The 20,566-nt window shown below is 40.3% G+C and overlaps 1 protein-coding gene and 1 long non-coding RNA gene across 5 annotated transcripts in view; one reads left to right on the forward strand and one right to left on the reverse strand.

Annotated features, from left to right (window-relative positions):
* The window catches only part of Plcl1 (phospholipase C-like 1), a 337,263-nt gene extending 321,883 nt beyond the window's left edge, over positions 1–15,380 (forward strand). The window contains 1 exon segment of the mRNA NM_053456.2: positions 13,720–15,380. Within this exon segment, the coding sequence (NP_445908.2) occupies positions 13,720–13,902 (183 nt within the window). The 3' untranslated portion in view covers positions 13,903–15,380.
* Positions 1–20,566, reverse strand: part of LOC148003734 (uncharacterized) — a 69,560-nt gene that overhangs the window by 41,969 nt on the left and 7,025 nt on the right. Inside the window, exon 3 of one of the 4 annotated variants that reach the window (XR_015629562.1) lies at positions 15,748–16,029. The exons of the other annotated variants lie outside the window; for them this stretch is intronic. This is a non-coding gene — a long non-coding RNA (uncharacterized LOC148003734). Of the gene's footprint in view, positions 1–15,747; positions 16,030–20,566 lie in introns of those variants that run through there. 4 annotated transcript variants of the gene reach the window in all.

Below are 20,566 nucleotides of genomic sequence, written 5' to 3' on the forward strand. Positions count from 1 at the left end.
GCTAAACCTTCAGAGAGGCAGACACACCTGGGAAACTAGAAGAGACTGCACTCTGCACACATCTCTGACGCCAGAGGAAAACACCAAACGCCATCTGGAACCCTGGTGCACTGAAGCTCCCGGAAAGGGCGGCGCAGATCTTCCTGGTTGCTGCCGCTGCAGAGAGCTCATAAACAACACCCCATGAGCAAACTTGAGCCTCGGGACTACAGGTAAGACCAACTTTTCTGCTGCAAGTGACCTGCCTGGTGAACTCAAGACACAGGCCCACAGGAACAGCTGAAGACCTGTAGATGGGAAAAACTACACACCCGAAAGCAGAACACTCTGTCCCCATAACCGGCTGAAAGAAAACAGGAAAACAGGTCTACAGCACTCCTGACACACAGGCTTATAGGACAGTCTAGCCACTGTCAGAAATAGCAGAACAAAGCAACACTAGAGATAATCTGATGGCGAGAGGCAAGCGCAGGAACCCAAGCAACAGAAACCAAGACTACATGCCATCATCGGAGCCCAATTCTCCCACCAAAACAAACATGGAATATCCAAACACACCAGAAAAGCAAGATCTAGTTTCAAAATCATATTTGATCATGATGCTGGAGGACTTCAAGAAAGACATGAAGAACTCCCTTAGAGAAACACAGGAAAACATTAATAAACAAGTAGAAGACTACAGAGAGGAATCACAAAAATCCCTGAAAGAATTCCAGGAAAACACAATCAAACAGTTGAAGGAATTAAAAATGGAAATAGAAGCAATCAAGAAAGAACACAGGGAAACAATCCTGGATATAGAAAACCAAAAGAAGAGACAAGGAGCTGTAGATACAAGCTTCACCAACAGAATACAAGAGATGGAAGAGAGAATCTCAGGAGCAGAAGATTCCATAGAAATCATTGACTCAACTGTCAAAGATAATGTAAAGTAGAAAAGCTACTGGTCCAAAACATACAGGAAATCCAGGACTCAATGAGAAGATCAAACCTAAGGATAATAGGTATAGAAGAGAGTGAAGACTCCCAGCTCAAAGGACCAGTAAATATCTTCAACAAAATCATAGAAGAAAACTTCCCTAACCTAAAAAAAGAGATACCCATAGGCATACAAGAAGCCTACAGAACTCCAAATAGATTGGACCAGAAAAGAAACACCTCCCGTCACATAATAGTCAAAACACCAAACGCACAAAATAAAGAAAGAATATTAAAAGCAGTAAGGGAAAAAGGTCAAGTAACATATAAAGGCAGACCTATCAGAATCACACCAGACTTTTCACCAGAAACTATGAAGGCCAGAAGATCCTGGACTGATGTCATACAGACCCTAAGAGAACACAAATGCCAGCCCAGGTTACTGTATCCTGCAAAACTCTCAATTAACATAGATGGAGAAACCAAGATATTCCATGACAAAACCAAATTTACACAATATCTTTCTACAAATCCAGCACTACAAAGGATAATAAATGGTAAAGCCCAACATAAGGAGGCAAGCTATACCCTAGAAGAAGCAAGAAACTAATCGTCTTGGCAACAAAACAATGAGAAGAAAAGCACACAAACATAACCTCACATCCAAATATAAATATAACAGGAAGCAATAATCACTATTCCTTAATATCTCTCAACATCAATGGCCTTAACTCCCCAATAAAAAGACATAGATTAACAAACTGGATAGGCAACGAGGACCCTGCATTCTGCTACCTACAGGAAACACACCTCAGAGACAAAGACAGACACTACCTCAGAGTGAAAGGCTGGAAAACAACTTTCCAAGCAAATGGTCAGAAGAAGCAAGCTGGAGTAGCCATTCTAATATCAAATAAAATCAATTTTCAACTAAAAGTCATCAAAAAGATAAGGAAGGACACTTCATATTCATCAAAGAAAAAATCCACCAAGATGAACTCTCAATCCTAAATATCTATGCCCCAAATACAAGGGCACCTACATACGTAAAAGAAACCTTACTAAAGCTCAAAACACACATGGCACCTCACACAATAATAGTAGGAGATTTCAACACCCAACTCTCATCAATGGACAGATCATGGAAACAGAAATTAAACAGAGACGTAAACAGACTAAGAGAAGTCATGAGCCAAATGGACTTAACAGATATTAACTTAACTTATATTTATAGAACATTCTATCCTAAAGCATAAGGATATACCTTCTTCTCAGCTCCTCATGGTACTTTCTCCAAAATTGACCATATAATTGGTCAAAAATGGGCCTCAACAGGTACAGAAAGATAGAAATAATCCCATGCGTGCTATCAGACCACCACGGCCTAAAACTGGTCTTCAATAACAATAAGGGAAGAATGCCCACATATACGTGGAAATTGAACAATGCTCTACTCAATGATAACCTGGCCAAGGAAGAAATAAAGGAAGAAATTAAAGACTTTTTAGAATTTAATGAAAATGAAGGTACAACATACCCAAACTTATGGGACACAATGAAAGCTGTGCTAAGAGGAAAACTCATAGCGCTGAGTGCCTGCAGAAAGAAACAGGAAAGAGCATATGTCAGCAGCTTGACAGCACACCTAAAAGCTCTAGAGCAAAAAGAAGCAAATACACCCAGGAGGAGTAGAAGGCAAGAAATAATCAAACTCAGAGCTGAAATCAACCAAGTAGAAACAAAAAGGACCATAGAAAGAATCAACAGAACCAAAAGTTGGTTCTTTGAGAAAATCAACAAGGTAGATAAACCCTTACCCAGACTAACGAGAGGACACAGAGAGTGTGTCCAAATTAACAAAATCAGAAATGAAAAGGGAGACATAACTACAGATTCAGAGGAAATTCAAAAAATTATCAGATCTTACTATAAAAGCCTATATTCAACAAAACTTGAAAATCTGCAGGAAATGGACAATTTCCTAGACAGATACCAGGTACCGAAGTTAAATCAGGAACAGATAAACCAGTTAAACAACCCCATAACTCCTAAGGAAATAGAAGCAGTCATTAAAGGTCTCCCAATCAAAAAGAGCCCAGGTCCAGACGGGTTTAGTGCACAATTCTATCAGACCTTCATAGAAGACCTCATACCCATATTATCCAAACTATTCCATAAAATTGAAACAGATGGAGCACTACCAAATTCCTTCTATGAAGCCACAATTACTCTTATACCTAAACTGCACAAAGACCCAACAAAGAAAGAGAACTTCAGACCAATTTCCCTTATGAATATCGACGCAAAAATACTCAATAAAATTCTGGCAAACCGAATCCAAGAGCACATCAAAACAATCATCCACCACGATCAAGTAGGCTTCATCCCAGGCATGCAGGGATGGTTTAATATACGGAAAACCATCAACGTGATCCATTATATAAACAAACTGAAAGAACAAAACCACATGATCATTTCATTAGATGCTGAGAAAGCATTTGACAAAATTCAACACTCCTTCGTGATAAAAGTCCTGGAAAGAATAGGAATTCAAGGCCCATACCTAAACATAGTAAAAGCCATATACAGCAAACCAGTTGCTAACATTAAACTAAAGGGAGAGAAACTTGAAGCAATCCCACTAAAATCAGGGACTAGACAAGGCTGCCCACTCTCTCCCTACTTATTCAATATAGTTCTTGAAGTTCTAGCCAGAGCAATCAGACAACAAAAGGAGGTCAAGGGGATACAGATCGGAAAAGAAGAAGTCAAAATATCACTATTTGCAGATGATATGATAGTATATTTAAGTGATCCCAAAAGTTCCACTAGAGAACTACTAAAGCTGATAAACTACTTCAGCAAAGTGGCTGGGTATAAAATTAACTCAAAGAAATCAGTAGCCTTCCTCTACACAAAAGAGAAACAAGCCGAGAAAGAAATTAGGGAAACAACACCCTTCATAATAGACCCAAATAATATAAAGTACCTTGGTGTGACTTTAACCAAGCAAGTAAAAGATTTGTACAATAAGAACTTCAAGACACTGAAGAAAGAAATTGAAGAAGACCTCAGAAGATGGAAAGATCTCCCATGCTCATGGATTGGCAGGATTAATATAGTAAAAATGGCCATTTTACCAAAAGCGATCTACAGATTCAATGCAATCCCCATCAAAATACCAATCCAATTCTTCAAAGAGTTAGACAGAACAATTTGCAAATTCATCTGGAATAACAAAAAACCCAGGATAGCTAAAACTATCCTCAACAATAAAAGGACTTCAGGGGGAATCACTATCCCTGAACTCAAGCAGTATTACAGAGCAATAGTGACAAAAATTGCATGGTATTGCTACAGAGACAGACAGATAGACCAATGGAATAGAATTGAAGACCCAGAAATGAACCCACACACCTATGGTCACTTGATTTTTGACAAAGGAGCCAAAACCATCCAATGGAAAAAAGATAGCATTTTCAGCAAATGGTGCTGGTTCAACTGGAGGTCAACATGTAGAAGAATGCAGATCGATCCATGCTTATCACCCTGTACAAAGCTTAAGTCCAAGTGGATCAAGGACCTCCACATCAAACCAGACACACTCAAACTAATAGAAGAAAAACTAGGGAAGCATCTGGAACACATGGGCACTGGAAAAAATTTCCTGAACAAAACACCAATGGCTTATGCTCTAAGATCAAGAATCGACAAATGGGATCTCATAAAACTGCAAAGCTTCTGTAAGGCAAAGGACACTGTGGTTAGGACAAAACGGCAACCAACAGATTGGGAAAAGATCTTTACCAATCCTACAACAGATAGAGGCCTTATATCCAAAATATACAAAGAACTCAAGAAGTTAGACCACAGGGAGACAAATAACCCTATTAAAAAATGGGGTTCAGAGCTAAACAAAGAATTCACAGCTGAGGAATGCCGAATGGCTGAGAAACACCTAAAGAAATGTTCAACTTCTTTAGTCATAAGGGAAATGCAAATCAAAACAACCCTGAGATTTCACCTCACACCAGTGAGAATGGCTAAGATCAAAAACTCAGGTGACAGCAGATGTTGGAGAGGATGTGGAGAAAGAGGAACACTCCTCCATTGTTGGTGGGATTGCAGACTGATACAACCATTCTGGAAATCAGTCTGGAGGTTCCTCAGAAAATTGGACATTGAACTGCCTGAGGATCCAGCTATACCTCTCTTGGGCATATACCCAAAAGATGCCCCAACATATAAAAAAGACACGTGCTCCACTATGTTCATCGCAGCCTTATTTATAATAGCCAGAAGCTGGAAAGAACCCAGATGCCCTTCAACAGAGGAATGGATACAGAAAATGTGGTACATCTACACAATGGAATATTATTCAGCTATCAAAAACAATGACTTTATGAAATTCGTAGGCAAATGGTTGGAACTGGAAAATATCATCCTGAGTGAGGTAACCCAATCACAGAAAAACACATATGGTATTCACTCATTGATAAGTGGCTATTAGCCCAAATGCTTGAATTACCCTAGATGCCTAGAACAAATGAAACTCAAGACAGATGATCAAAATGTGAATGCTTCACTCCTTCTTTAAAAGGGGAACAAGAATGCTCTTGGCAGGGAATAGAGAGGCAAAGATTAAAACAGAGACTGAAGGAACACCCATTCAGAGCCTGCCCCACATGTGGCCCATACATATACAGCCACCCAATTAGACAAGATGGATGAAGCAAAGAAGTGCAGGCCGACAGGAGCCGGATGTAGATCTCTCATGAGAGACACAGCCAGAATACAGCAAATACAGAGGCGAATGCCAGCAGCAAACCACTGAACTGAGAATAGGACCCCCGTTGAAGGAATCAGAGAACGAACTGGAAGAGCTTGAAGGGGCTTGAGACCCCATATGTACAACAATACCAACCAACCAGAGCTTCCAGGGACTAAGCCACTACCTAAAGACTATTCATGGACTGACCCTGGACTCTGACCTCATAGGTAGCAATGAATATCCTAGTAAGAGCACCAGTGGAAGGGGAAGCCCTGGGTCCTGCTAAGACTGAACCCCCAGTGAACTAGACTGTTGGGGGGAGGGCGGCAATGGGGGAGGGTGGGGAGGGGAACACCCATAAGGAAGGGGAGGGGGGAGGGGGATGTTTGCCCGGAAACTGGGAAAGGGAATAACACTCGAAATGTATATAAGAAATACTCAAGTTAACAAAAAAAAGAAAAAAAGAAGCCTTACACAGAAGATATCATGTTGCATTTTTAAAATATATTCTTCTAATATTAGTAAGGACCTTTACAGCTTTTATCAGCCCTGGCCTTTGGAGCATGCTGCATCTTTCAAGTTGTTTCGAGTGAGACTTTGGAGACCAGAATGGTTTTAGTTCCTAGAGGCAAGGTTTCTACAGTGCTGGCTTCTCCAGGTCTTCCTGTGATGTCATATGGTGACCGTAAGGGTTGTCTGAGCTCAGATTTCAAGGTTGCTTTTGCAGTTTGTAGGTCATCTGACATATTGACAATTTTCAACAATGCTAGTACTCTTTAAATTTTATTTGAAATGCAGTTGGTTTGACTAGCATTATGGAAGAGGTTGATATCAATCTTCTATCTTTTCTTATTAAGCCTCTTAACATAGAGATTAAGAACCTAAGGGTGAGAGGGAAGAGTGGAGAGTAGAGAACCAACAGGCTATGCCTTCTGTTGTCCTGTTGAGTGGTCCTTTTATCAGAATGGTGGCAAGGATTATCAGGACACTAGGATCCTCCCAGGAATAGAAATTCATAAGGCTTTCAGAATCATATTTTTTCAAGTTTAGCTTAGGGTGTTCTATTATTCAGCTCACTGGTGTTTAAGCGATTTTGTTGACATTTTCTGTAAGTGGATTAGGCTTGCCATCATTGCCCACAGCAGACAGATGGCCTTTCAAACACTGCTCCCTTGAAGGGAACCCAAAGCAGGGAATCTACAGAACCATAACAGGTTTGTCACTGAAAATGATGTTCACCATTAACTCCTTTTGCTGACAGACACATTCAGTTCATTTTTACTTTCTCCTGTTTTAAAAGAAATAGCTGTTTAAAACATGTTTATTCCAGGAGAACAATCCCTCTGCGTATTAGACAATTCTATGGCCTTGAAGTGTAGCAGTGAATTAGTTAAACTGATTTGGCTCCAGCAGGTTGAATGCTTGCTGCATTTGCCCAAGAGCTCTCTGGTTTTGAGAATGAAAGATAAACACACACACACACACACACACACACACACACACACACACACACACACCAGCTAATTTTGATATGCCTTGCCTTGACTAGCTCAGTGGTTGTGCACTTCTAAACTTCTCCGTGGTTAGTAAACACCTCCCTCCGGTATGGCTGAGTTAATATCTTTTAAAATCCATATTTCATCTCTGCTACCCCAGACCCAATCAGGAAAAGGGCTCCTAGGGCCACTTTCCTGGATTTTTACATGCTGGTCATCCTTTATATTTCATCTTTCTGCTTCTCTGTCATGGCAATTCTCTCTTTTTCCTCTCTCTCTCTGCCCCTTGCCTGCACAATCTAAAAGTCCCGCCCTTACTTCCTGTCTAGCCGTTGGCTGTATGTCAATTCTATATTATTAATTAAAGTCAGCTGGGAGCAGGGACCCTCAGGGCTGGAAGTGGGGCTTTTGGGAGCCAAAAGCAGACAAAGCATTAGAACCAGTTCCCCGGCTACTGGGGGTGAGAGAGGGTCACTCATCCTGGGGCTCCCCAATTAAACTTCCACATTAGTGCAGGTACATCTTTAAAACAGGATAAAGCAATATTGCAATTCTGGTTTTATTCTTGGGAACAGCTTATCCCTAACCTTTTCCAAATCCTGTGTGTCACTGCCAAGATAGCTTCAAGGTTCATTGTTCCTGGATTTCTGGTTCTTCTCCAATTATGTGAGAAGCCTCTTTGGTGACCAACTTTTATGGGTGGTAATTTGGGCTCATTGCTACTGCAAGGAGGACTCATATCTGAGGAGTAAGTAATAAGTCTTCAGGTTAATAGCATCCTTAAAGAGTCTTAGCTCATGTCCATCATAAACCAAATTCTTTAATGATTTATAAGGGTTTATGATGGCAGCATTCTTGGAGTGTAACATCAAGAGAAAAACATTTATCCTAATATTAAAACATTTATATGTATTATTTAATTTCTCAAATGAAGGATATTGATAAAGGTGGTTTTGACTTATTTTTAATACTAGATTTTAGTTCTTTGTAGCATTCATATATTTTATAACATATTCTGATCACATCCCTCCCAACTTCATGTCCTGCATGTTCATGTAGCCCCTTGAGTCCAGTTTACACTGCCTATATGCATATGGGTATGGGACCATCCACTGGGACAAGGCCAACCTGCCAGCAGCCAGGTCTCCAGAGGGGGGTTGACTCTTGCTCATCGGGATCCATCAGATGCCACTGGCTCCTCTTCGATTCATGCTGGGATTTTGACAGGATTTTATCTTGTGCAGCTCATGTGCAAATAACTAAGTACAGCTGCCAGGAACTGATGTGTGCAGCACCCGTGTCCTTTTCAAACATCTGCAGTTCACAGCCCTCCTTCCCATATGCCAGCTCCCATATCCTTTCTCTCCACTAACCATGATGTTCCCTGATTCTTGGAATGGAGAAGCTGATGTGGATGCTGCACCAGCTGTTGATCACTCCAGTTATTTATACTTCATACTTTCACCCATTATTAATCTCTGCATTAACTATGTAAATCTCTACAAAAAGAAACTTCTCTGACCAAAGTTGAGAGCAGCACAAATGTGTGGGCATAAGCATAAATACTTAGAATGCAGTTTGACAGCATGGGCATTTAGCAAAACAGTAACTATATGTTAGTCTACATGGCTTGTGACTCCTCAGTCCTGGGCTTCTGACCAGGTCTATAGGACCAGACATAAAATCTGTCCTGTGGAGCAGGCCTTCTTTCCAATCAGAAATCAGCTTGTTACACTCATAACTGCCATGCCACTATTGTACCAGTGGGTACATTTTGCAGGCCATAGGTCAGGGAGTCTCCATATTACTTAAATGAGGTTAAAATCATAGGAGATGAGGGTTAAAGGTTTAAATGAGGATACAAGGACTGGGGAAAGGAGAAGGTAGAGTGTGGGTTGGTCAAAACTAAGGGTCCATGAAGAAGCCCTATGTAAATCTACAAGTCTTAAAGCTAATTAAGAAATATAATATCTTATTGACATAGTCAATGAATTAGTAATGGATTAGTAATGGCTAAACGAGACTACCATGCTCTAGCTACCACACAGCATGTAGAATAAACAGTGCTCTCTTTGCTGCCTTGGTCTCTGGGGGCAGCATTTCCATTAGTGGTATCTATGGGATAGGGGTTGCCTAGCTGTGGATGTTTATTCTCCCACGCAGAGTATCAGCGGAGCCAATCTGCCTGCAACTGAGTGTATACTTAGAGACAAACAGCTTAGCGATAGACTTCATTTCTTCCTGTGTCTTTCCATTCCCCAAGTCCTAGTTAGCTGCCTTAACTATTTGTGGTTTGCTCTGAGACAGCACACACATGTGACAAAGGGACAGGCCACTGTCCTCTTCTCCTCTTGTGAACTAACACCACAGGGGAGGTGCACTCGTTCGTGGGAAAGCTGGAGGTGAGAGCCACAGATTCTGAGAGTAGCCCACAGATTGCAGCCAACACTGTTTTCCAACATTTGGAGAAGTCTGCAGCTGTTGGTAAGAGGGGTAGGAAAAATAAAAATCCTGACTATCTTATGATAGATTATAAAACATATAACTAATGGGTGATTTGTTTTTAGAATTCTGGTTTCTTTTAAGGGAGTGGCATCGTAAGATAACAAGGCATCATTTCATTCTCAGTATCTTGGTTTTCAAGTCATATTGGCTACTATTCAATGTCCTGATAGTATTACATTGACAGTAATCCCCTTCAGAATCTCAACCTCATGAGGTGTTAGTGTATGAAAGCAGGAAGACATCATAAGGACTAAGTTATTAGAACTAATCAAAGAAGTAAACACAGTAGCCATACAGTCCAAGTCCTATTGAATATTTCTTGATTTCTAGTCAATGTACTTTAATTGCCATTAATATAATTAAAGAGATTTGGCAAGGAATGATTAATGTCTTGTCCGTTAATCATAATTTGACTACCATTAAAGTTTTAGCTTCAACTTGTAATGATGCATTACGATTTTTCATGTTTCCAACTGTTTCTTTCTCAATAAGTTGGAATCGCTGTGCGACCTTGCATTCAGAAGACAAACAACCATGGAGGGTAGGTAGTGCGTTCTTCTCAGGACTTGTTCCTCATATCCATCAGCATCATCAATATGCTGAAATACTCTGGTAGCCTTAAGTTCCTTTGGATTTAAGTGTCATCATCCCTGCACCCCAGCTGTGGATTCCCGCAGGCTTCCTGACAGAAAAGGAGTGGCAACTTGACATTTCTTTCAAGTTGAGTATTGTGTGGCCAATTGTGCATTAATTTTGCATAATATGCATGACAACCCAGATTCCTTTTAGTGTATTAGAAGTGTTTGGATTTATGTGCTACTAAAGGAAACAATTTTTTTTTTTTTTTTTTTTTTAGGTTTCACTCTGTCTTCTCCTTTCAAGACCCCTGTTTGAAAAGGATAGCATCAAAACATTTGTTAAAAATGCCCTTTTGGGCTTGTGCCTTAAATAGACGATATATAAGGATCTTTTGCCTGATACAGCTTGAAGGAAATGCTACAATGACAGAGATGTTTGAAAGAAGGAGATCTGGTCTGAGATGACTGGTCTTTGTGACAGAGTGGAGAACAGCTAGCTGGTTAGGGGAAATTGCTGAGCGAAAAGAGAAAAGCACATCACCTCTGTACAATGTTCTAGAAGAGAAACTGAGTTTCTCTCCTAGTTCCAGTGTCTTAATTGGGAAGATCCAAAAAAGGAAAAAGAGCATGTGCTTTCTTGAACCCCAGAACGGAAAGAGGCTAATCCTAACTCCTTTTAATAATGAATCCTGGCCTTTCTATGTAAGCTCTTCACAGCCTTTTGTTTTCCTCCCTTCATGTGTTAGTGATTTTAACTTTGTTTGTTTGTTTGTTTGTTTGTTTGTTTTACGTCTGCCAGTGCCTGTCACTGAGTCAGCAGGAGATGATGTAGTTGTGTTCTTGTATACTGGTACAAACTGTTCTCTCCAACGGACCATTGTTTTTGAGAGAGACTGGCTTCTGTTCACCAGAACTGGCACCGTCTGGCATTCAGGCTTGGATGCCACTGCTCAGAACCGAGGCAGTAGCAGTGGGCAGACTCAAATGCACTTGATAACCTGCTGTCAGAAAAGGCGTGTGAGCGAGCTGTGCACTCGTACCACCAAGACTGATAGATAGCTCTGCGTGTTTCATTCTTTTCTCTTACAACTACAAAATTGCCAGTTTGCTTTCAAAAGCTTTATGATCATTTTGAAATTGAGTCTTACAAGGAAAACTATGAAAATGATCTTAGGTGAAGTCACATCGTTAATATAGCTTGTTTATAAAGGACTTTTTCCATTTAAAAATATGTATACCTTTGCAAAACAGATGCCTTTTAAACATGCATCTCAAGTCTCTATTATAAGACAGTTGAAAGTTATTTATGATGGCAGTAGAAATGTTTAACTGCTTCCTTGATCATTTTATAGCTGTTTATCTGTGATCATTAAATCATAAACAGCTTTTCAATCTGTTTCCTTCAATCTTTGGACTGTGAGGAAGGCTGAAGACATTCTGATTACGTTCACATATGAGAAAATGGCCCACCCTGCAACTGGTGGGAGCTACTCTGACATTTGTCCCTGCCTGTGTTCTTACTGCATCCTGTATTCTTGGTCCTCATCCCATGTCCACATTCTGCCAGCCAGTGTCATGCGATCAGTCTTTATTTTCGGTCTCTGTTGCTGTGTGATGAATAGATGGCCTCACTGTACTTTGAAGAATGTATGCTCTTGAAAGAAGACATATCTTGAAGGGGTGAAGACCATAGACCCTCAAAACTACTGCAGATCCACCACTGGGCAGCTACATGATTCTGGGAAAGGTGTTTTCTGTGGGGCTCTGTTTTATAATAGGTAAACTGAGGTTAATACCTATCTCCTGGGATGTTGTGACAACATATTTATGAATAATTATGTTCAGAGTAGAAATCTTACCTACCCTGAGTAGGCCCTTTATGTGTGCTATTGTCTTAATAATTACATTTTACAAATTTTAAATGGCTTCAGTATTCAGGGTCCTGAGGGGACTCATTCATTATTCATGCTGTTAAGAAATTCTTCCAGTTCCCAGGGATCTTGTGAATATTTTTCCCTCAGGAAATGTGTCTCTAACTGACAGGTCTCAGCCTGCAGTCTCTCCTTATTGTCTTTGAGGATGTTAATCTCATGGTGTGTGGGAAGGGGCACTGGGCCTAAAGGAAAGTCAAGTCAGTCCATCTCTGTCCTTAGGTGCCAGGCCTGTAACCTCAACATGCTTAGACTCATATCGTGTATTTTCTATATCTTCTCATGGGAAATCGAAATGTACTTCTAAAACCCTGGTCCATGGTTGGGGCGACTGAAGACAGTCCATTTTAGCTCAAACAGTAGGCAAAGCGCAATACTGCTTATCACGAGAGATTAGAAGAAGGATTTAGCTATCACCACAACAGGTTAGATTCAGCTATTGATTTTGTCGGTTTTGAGGAAATAAACATTTTTAGGCATTATTTTTAGCAGGCAGTCTATAAACCTCTCAAGAAAATAACATTACTGAAATTAAAGAAAGGTTGTATTCATTGTGGAATACTTTGTCTCATAAGTGTTCGTCCCCTCTCTGAGCAAGTCTGTGCTCTATGGAATGCTCCAGCAGTCATTGGAGCTGGAGTATCCCCCCATACCACCCCTCATCCTTTCAGGGTCACACTAGTCTCCTCTGCTCTGAGAACGGGAGGAAGGGGGAGTTACTCCCTCATTTGTCTGTATGCCCCATCCCCACTTCTGCACACATCTGTAGGCCTTCAGGCCCCAAGTCAGTACCAATGCATGCACTTAAACCCTAATAATAAACTCAAGTAACAAACAGAACTATCAGGAGAGATTTTTTTCTGGCACATTGATGCAAATGACAGCAAGTGTGTCCCAGTGATAGTCTTGTGTCTTTTATTTTGATAGATGAATGTTTCCTGGAGAGACGTCTTTCCATTAGCCAGACAGGAACATTGTTCTTAGGATGCTGAAAAGCACGGAAGGAATGTGGATAGCTAGTAATCCATGAGCAGAAGCTTGTGGGGATGACCAAACATATCAAACACTGGTCAGCAGGCACAAGGCCGTGTGCACTCCACTACGGGATTCTTGGCTTTTCAGTGTTTACTTTGGTGAAGCAATTTAATCTTCAGTTTTATTGAAGAACATATTTCCTCGTTTTCCTCAGAATATAGAAATGTTGGTTTGACTGGGAAGGAACTACAATTGTGTGCAAAGTCTCAGATGTTATGGGAGGTTGAGGTGCCCTCAGGGTGTCTATGTGAGGTTGTCCTTATAGGAATCACAAGGAGCAGCCAGCCCGCATGCAGTGAGCTTCTGTGGCCAGGTCCGAGGTTCCATAACCAAAGAGCCAAGTCCTCCAACCATGCTGGAAAAGAACTTTGGGTGTATGCCTGGAAAAGAGAGCGTATAGGTCTGGGTCTCCTTTATCCTTCAGTGTTTCTCGTGAAACTGAGCCTGACTGGTACCGTTCTTCTTTGCTCTTTCTACCTGTACAGGGACAAGGAGACCTGCTGAAGAATGCCAAGAATGAAGCCGTAGAGAACATAAAGCAGATCCAGCTGGCCTGTTTGTCTTGTGGACTGAGTAAAGGCCCTGGCAGCGCTGCAGAGGCCAAGGGCAAGCGCAGCTTGGAAGCCATAGAGGAGAAGGAAAGCAGTGAAGAGAACGGGAAGTTGTGAGCTGGGCAGTGCGCAGGCCCTTGTCCAACACTCTGGTTTCTCATTCTTCTCGTTTTGTTTTGTTTTTACATTCTTCAGATGTTCACAGAAATGATGCCCTTTGCGGGGTGTTGTACATAAACATATATTTTCACAGTGTCAGTATTTTACTGTAGTTAATTTATCTAAGTTAAAACTTTTAGTAGCAGTGTTTTAAACTTTGAGCTGTGAGTATATACTTACATGTGGCTGCCTGTGTGTGTGTGTGTGTGTGTGTGTTTGTGTGTGTGTGTGTGTGTGTGTGTGTGTGTGTGAGAGAGAGAGAGAGAGAGAGAGAGAGAGAGAGAGAGAGAGAGAGTAAGAGTTCCTGTTAAAATATTCTCTGTCGCATTGTTGGTTTTAATAAGTTATTCTTTTATCTTTAAGATCATTTGGGGATAGTTGATAATCTGAATTCTAATGAGCATTTATTATAACCCCTTGCTGTCGTTAGTTTTACCTCTCTGCCTTTGTCATATAATTTGGAGATCTCAGCACAGCTTATGATTGAAGAAAACCAAATTTATAAGAGCAAAGGTGTTTTATAGATTACATAGAGATTTAAAAGTTCCTAAACATTACATTAGAAATGAAAGTGAATAGAAAAATCTTTTAAAATCATAATTCTGGAAAGATAAACAAATTCATTTCTTCATTAGCAAAATCTTTGAGATATTTATTAACTAAAATCACATTTAGGAAGTTTCTGTAGCTGTTTACTGAGCATGTGGTTTCGGTAGAAGAGCTGAGTGCAGAGAACCTGTAGCCACTGGGCAGTACTTTGAAGCCCACTAAATGCTCTACTGAACTAGCACTGTTGATGTGACCATAACACTCAGTTGTGCAATTTCAAGGTTTGCAGAAAGACCTCATTCTCCTGGGCCGGGAGTATGGAATTCATTTTCTATTACCAGTGGTGGGCAGATCCAAGTGCTTGGCCAGGACTAGATCTAGTATAGATTACTAAATTTAAGTGTCAACACCTTGTTAAAATAATATATTATCATGTTGAGCTGGCATAAATTCTGTAAGTCCGATAACATCTTTCTGATGATTTGAGAACTAACTAATTAGACAACATGTATGGTATAATTTTAAAACATACAGTAAAAACCAAGAGCAAGTGGCTAATTAGGGTACATTTATAATTATATCTAGATAATCTTACCCTAATGTCTTCATAAACTTCTTAAATGTCATGTTCATTCATTACCACCAACAGAACTAAATGTTCTATGATTATGAAAGAATATATTTGTTTAAAACATTGCTTTTATTTTGAAAAGCTTCTTAATTAATTTGATTAACAAATATATTAATTTGGGGGAGCCTAGAGAAGATAATCATTGAAATTTTGCAAATATAAACATCCTCTACAGCTACTATGTTATTTCTGACTGTTCTTAATACTACTCTGTTCTTGTCGCACATTACCAAAAGAGTAAAGATACTGAAAACAGATTTCTTGATCTCGTTTTTTTTTTGTAAATTTATTGGAGAAAAACAAAGTTCTTTTGTTATATAAAAATGATAGATGATGCACTGGTTTCACAGACCAGATATCATAAAATTATCCCAGGTGTGTGGAGGAAGTGATTGGGTTCACTTGAAGACAAATTTCCAACAGTCCTGAAAGTATTCCTCCACCCTTACCCTGCCAAGAGAGGACTTCATCAGAGTTGCCGTGATTCCCTAGGACAGAAAGGTCAGAGCTCTTGACAGAAACAAGAGCTACGGAGAAACATCTGCCTGCTGGAGGCTTTCTGGGTGGCTCAGAGTCCATTTGGACCAAGCCATGCCTTACAGGTGATAAAGTTGGCTGGCAAAAGCATTAAAGAATGTTTATTTTTGTTTTCCTTTGGGGTCAAACTTAGTCTTTAGACGTAGTGCCTAGTTGATTCCATCCGTCTTTAAGCTCCTTCCATACTCCGTATGATGTGCATTCTGGAGTGTGAGCTGTGGGCACTGCCTCCTCTCATACTCTCCCAGCAGCTGTCAGTGTCCTACTATTCAGTCCCCGAGCATCCGTGCAGGGAAGTAGGACATAGCCAGGGAGGAGCTTTAGAGCTGCTGGGAGGATGCCCCATGACAGTGTTGCCTTTGGATAGTCTAGCAAAAGCACAAAGACAGACAAACTGTGTTTGATAGTCATACAACGCATTTCTTACAGTCTACAAGTGTCTATCTTCATCCTAACCTTGAACTACCTTACAGAAAGTCACTTCTATCCGTTACCTTTTGGTGATGCAAACTAGTTATTATTATTAGTTATTAATTCTAGTTTCATTTTTATATCACTAGTGGAATTTGAGGCAGGGTAGTAAGTATAACCCCTGACATTTATCGATGAGAAGTCAGTCACTGAAGTAGCAAATGAAAAACTACATTAGAACCATGTCTGTCTGATAGTATGTATAAGAATATTTATTTATTGATTTTTATTTTACTATTATTCTCAAAAATTTAACTACATTTTTTAACTCTCTTGTCACCACAAAAAACATATATTATCTTTCTTCTGAAAACACTAATAATCAGTATGAAAGCTCAAAAACAGACAAGTGTATAAAATAAAAATAAAATAAAACTATCACTTTTGATTTTTATTTTCTCAGACATTATATGTAAGTGTGCATGTCATTTTAATAAAATTGATGTATTTTATTTAGCCATTGAATATTTTTCAAAAATAGGTAAACAATAGTTTTGAGAGATGAAGAAAATCATATTTAATTCAATTTATTATTTTCATTAAAAGTTTGGATGTTTTAATAATCCGAGACACCTTTTCTTTCTCACCTTAAAACATACAGGAACACACACACGCGCGTGGGCACACACACACACACACACACACACACACACACACAGAGTGCTGCTTGGTGTCAGTTGGACGTACTTCTCTAAAAAGGACACATCCTATCCCATTAGTCAGAGAACCTCTTCACTCATGATGCTGTTTCTGGTAAGAGTGACCATCTGAGTGGTACTGTGTCTTGAACATGATATATCATACTCTATTTAACTGATAGCCTATTATTAGACTTTTTCTATTTTGTATTTTTTAATATGCAAACATTGCTGTGATAAAATCTATCATAAAGTTATTTAACTTTTCCTTTCAAAGAATTTTCTAGAAGGGGTGTGGTTGCATCTAAGGTTTTTTTCACTCATATGTCTACATACAGTACACAAATGTTCATGGCACCGTTATTATAATAGTCAAAACCAAGAGAAAGTGCAAGTGTATGCATAACAACTGATAAAAGGCAAAACCCATATGATCATAAGATGGATTTTTAGTAGATTTTACTAGTTTTTTTTTTTTCCCAGAGCTGAGGATCAAACACAGGGCCTTGCACTTGCTAGGCAAGCGCTCTACCACTGAGCTAAATCCCCAACCCCTTAAAAAATATTTTAATTGAAACAGAATTACATCACTTTCCCTTCTTCCAGACTCTTCCAGGTATAAAGGGGGGTGGATTTCAATTAAGAACACACTTGGAGCCCTCTAGGCTAAGCCAGGATGCCCTGAGCTTCCAGGGGTTCCCCCATTCTCCAAGTGCCTCTCCTCCACCTCCATCAGACTCCTGAACCAGACAGACGCGGGAGCTCGTCGTCCTCTGAGAGGCTCCACCCACTCAGACAGATACAGACACCTACAGCTGAACAGCGGATGGAGCTGGGGACTCTTACGGAAGAATGGGAGGAAGGATTGTGGCCGGAAGAGGATAGGAACTCCATAGTAAGACCAACACAGTCAACTAGCCTGAACCTTGGCTTGGGGCTATCATAGTCTGAACCACCATCCAAAGAGCACACATGGGCTGGATTTAGGCCAACCTGAACATATGGAGCAGATGTGCACTTTGACCTTCATGTGGGCCCCAAACAACTGGACCTGGGGCTATCCCCAAAGCTGTGGCCTGTATGTGGGATGTGGGTGCCTTGTCTGGAGAGGAGCTTCCTAGCCTCGCAGAGACTTCAAGTGCCAGGGTGGAGGAGAATACCCAGGGGCGATGCCTGCCTGCTCAGAGGAGAGGGGAGGGGGATGGGTTGTGGGAGAAAAAATAACTTCAAATAAAGGGAAAACAATTTCATACACCTGCAAGAAAGAATTTCAACAAGGAAGCAGGGTGTTTCAGTTAGCAGGCAAATGGATACGTTTCGTTGTGGAACGCTTCAAGTTCCAACAAAAAGTCTTATTTTTGTTTAAAAATTCAATTGTTGCAAAAATGCAACAATAATAAAAGAAGAGGGGCTGAGTCAGGGGAGGGTACATGGGAGGAATTAGACGAAGAGAGGAAGAGTGATGGAAACACACTGCTCATGTATATATTAAACAACAAGTCCAGGTTAAATGCTGACTCTTCAGTTTCGTGCACGATGAGGGATAGCTGATTTTAAGTCACATAGCACTCGGCAGACATGGATACTGAGGCTCTCCACACTGCCCCCTGCTGTCAGTGCCATGTACTAGCGGCTCTGTACTGTGGGAAGTCACCGGCTTTACAGGAGTCCCAGAGTGTACTATCGATAGCTGTAGCTAGAAATAAACTCTTAATTACCATAAAACATGGAATATGTGAGGAAATTGTAACACTTAGGGAGATTTTTTAACATCAATCAGTTCAGTCATTAGTGTTTACCACATTGAACTATAGAGTCTGTTATAATAAACATAATGGATATTTTTAAATAAGAGGAGTTGAGAAAGAAAAATCAAAGCACTCACAGTATTTGGTGCTTGGACTCCATACCATCCGTTCTGTCATAGATGACAAAGACACACATGTACAGGGCTTGCTCATTCCTTCATCCTTGTACAAGATGTGTTACGCATATCAGTTACGTCAATTTTTCTTGAATGTGTATCAAAGCATATAGTTCAAGCAGCAACTTCAATATGATACTACCAAATATGAAATAAACTATTTTATGTTCCTTTAACTAGTCATTTACCAGTTCTTCATGTGTCTGCCAGCTGAACGGTTTAATCAGGATACAATATACTTTTAATTATTTCTTTCAGTTTTGAGATTATCATACCATTTTCTTTCCTCCCTCCAACTCCTCATGTCTTCTTGTTCTTTTACAAACACGTGGTCTCCTTTCCCCTTAATTTTTGTTAAACACACACATATTCCTAAATACATGAGTACAGCCTGCCTAGTCTGTATAATGTTGCATGTATATTAAATGCATAACTGACTGGCCTGCCCTTCCCTGAGGAAGACTGTTTCTCCTGTTCTCAGCATTCATTAGTTCTCTGCAGTTCTTTATAGAGTTGGAGCCTCATGGGCTTTCCCCATCCCTGTTTCCTTAGTGATGTGCACGCTCGTCTCTGGGCAGAAGGACGGATATTTAGAATGCAGTTAGGGGTTATGTTGAATTAGCGATATGGTGGTTTAATTTCTCCTTCAATATCAGTGACATTTCTAGCCCTGCTGAGTTAGCTAGGCTTCTGGACCTGGCATGGTTTCCCTCTTGTTGAGTGGGTCTTAAGTGTAGTTAGAGAGCTGGTGGTTGCCTCCAAACCCGCCATGTGGGTCATTCTTATGATCTGTAGGCATCATAGAGAGGTGGGGCTTTTGGTTCACTCCCTCCGTTGGAAGCTTGGCTGCCTACTTCTAGTTCATGAAAGCTAGGTCACAGGGAGGAAGGAGGCTGTCAGGTCTGTCTAATCTAAGTGGTGTCCGGGCCCTGGGTCTAAAGGGCCTGTTTTCAGCAACAGGGACATACCTTCTACCTCTGGGCGGGGAGTGCCAGGGGTGATCAAGGCCAGTAGAGACAGCCCATTGTGTTTGGGAATCTCTCCTGTAACCTTGGCCAAACAGTCACAGGAAGGTCTGGTGTTAGGGCTTTTGTTACATGTCTTTGGAGCTTGCAGACAGCATTGCAGCCCCAAGGGGAAATTTCACTTAAACTATTTAAGAATATGTTTATATTGAATTACATGTATCATAGAAGTTTTTAGGCAGATAGTAATTATAAGATTTAGGACATCTTCACACATCCTACTGTTGGTTTATCCTTCCTCTTCCTCTGTATTTATCTCCATCCCCCATTTTTCTCCGCCCTCCCACTTTTCCATTTCCCCCATCAGATGGATTGGATCCTGCTATTTCCCTCCCCACTGCTTCACAACCAACACTGGTGCCCTTTTACTTTCCTGGCTTCAGAGGATTCTCAAAAGAAGAAACAAATTGCATAATTTATTTCTAAATATCTCATGAATTAAGGGAGAATCAGAATTGAATGGAGATTATTTTGAGTTTAAGTTAAAATTAATTAAATTCAGAAATATGTCTTCTATTTTTCGGGAACTAGAACAATATAAAATTGAACCTAGGGGGGAAAATAAAGCTTACAGCTAAGTGGTGAAATGAAATTAACATCGAGTGGGACAAACCAGTGAAACCCAAAGTTAGTTCTTTGGAAAAGATCAATAGAATTACAAACTTCTTACAAACAGAGGAGGGGAGAAAGTTAGTGCAGTGGTTACTAATGCTGAGCAAGAAGTAACCATCGATCCAGATTATACCAAGATTAGAAGGATAATAAGGCTGCTGCATCTTGAAGTCTCTGTGCCAATAAATTTGGCAGCTTCAACAAAATAGAGTAAATTTCTTGGAAGACATAAAAT

This window comes from Rattus norvegicus, chromosome 9 (assembly GCF_021556685.1).
Source record: "Rattus norvegicus strain SHRSP/BbbUtx chromosome 9, alternate assembly SHRSP_T2T, whole genome shotgun sequence".
NCBI classification, from domain to species: Eukaryota; Metazoa; Chordata; class Mammalia; order Rodentia; family Muridae; genus Rattus; species Rattus norvegicus.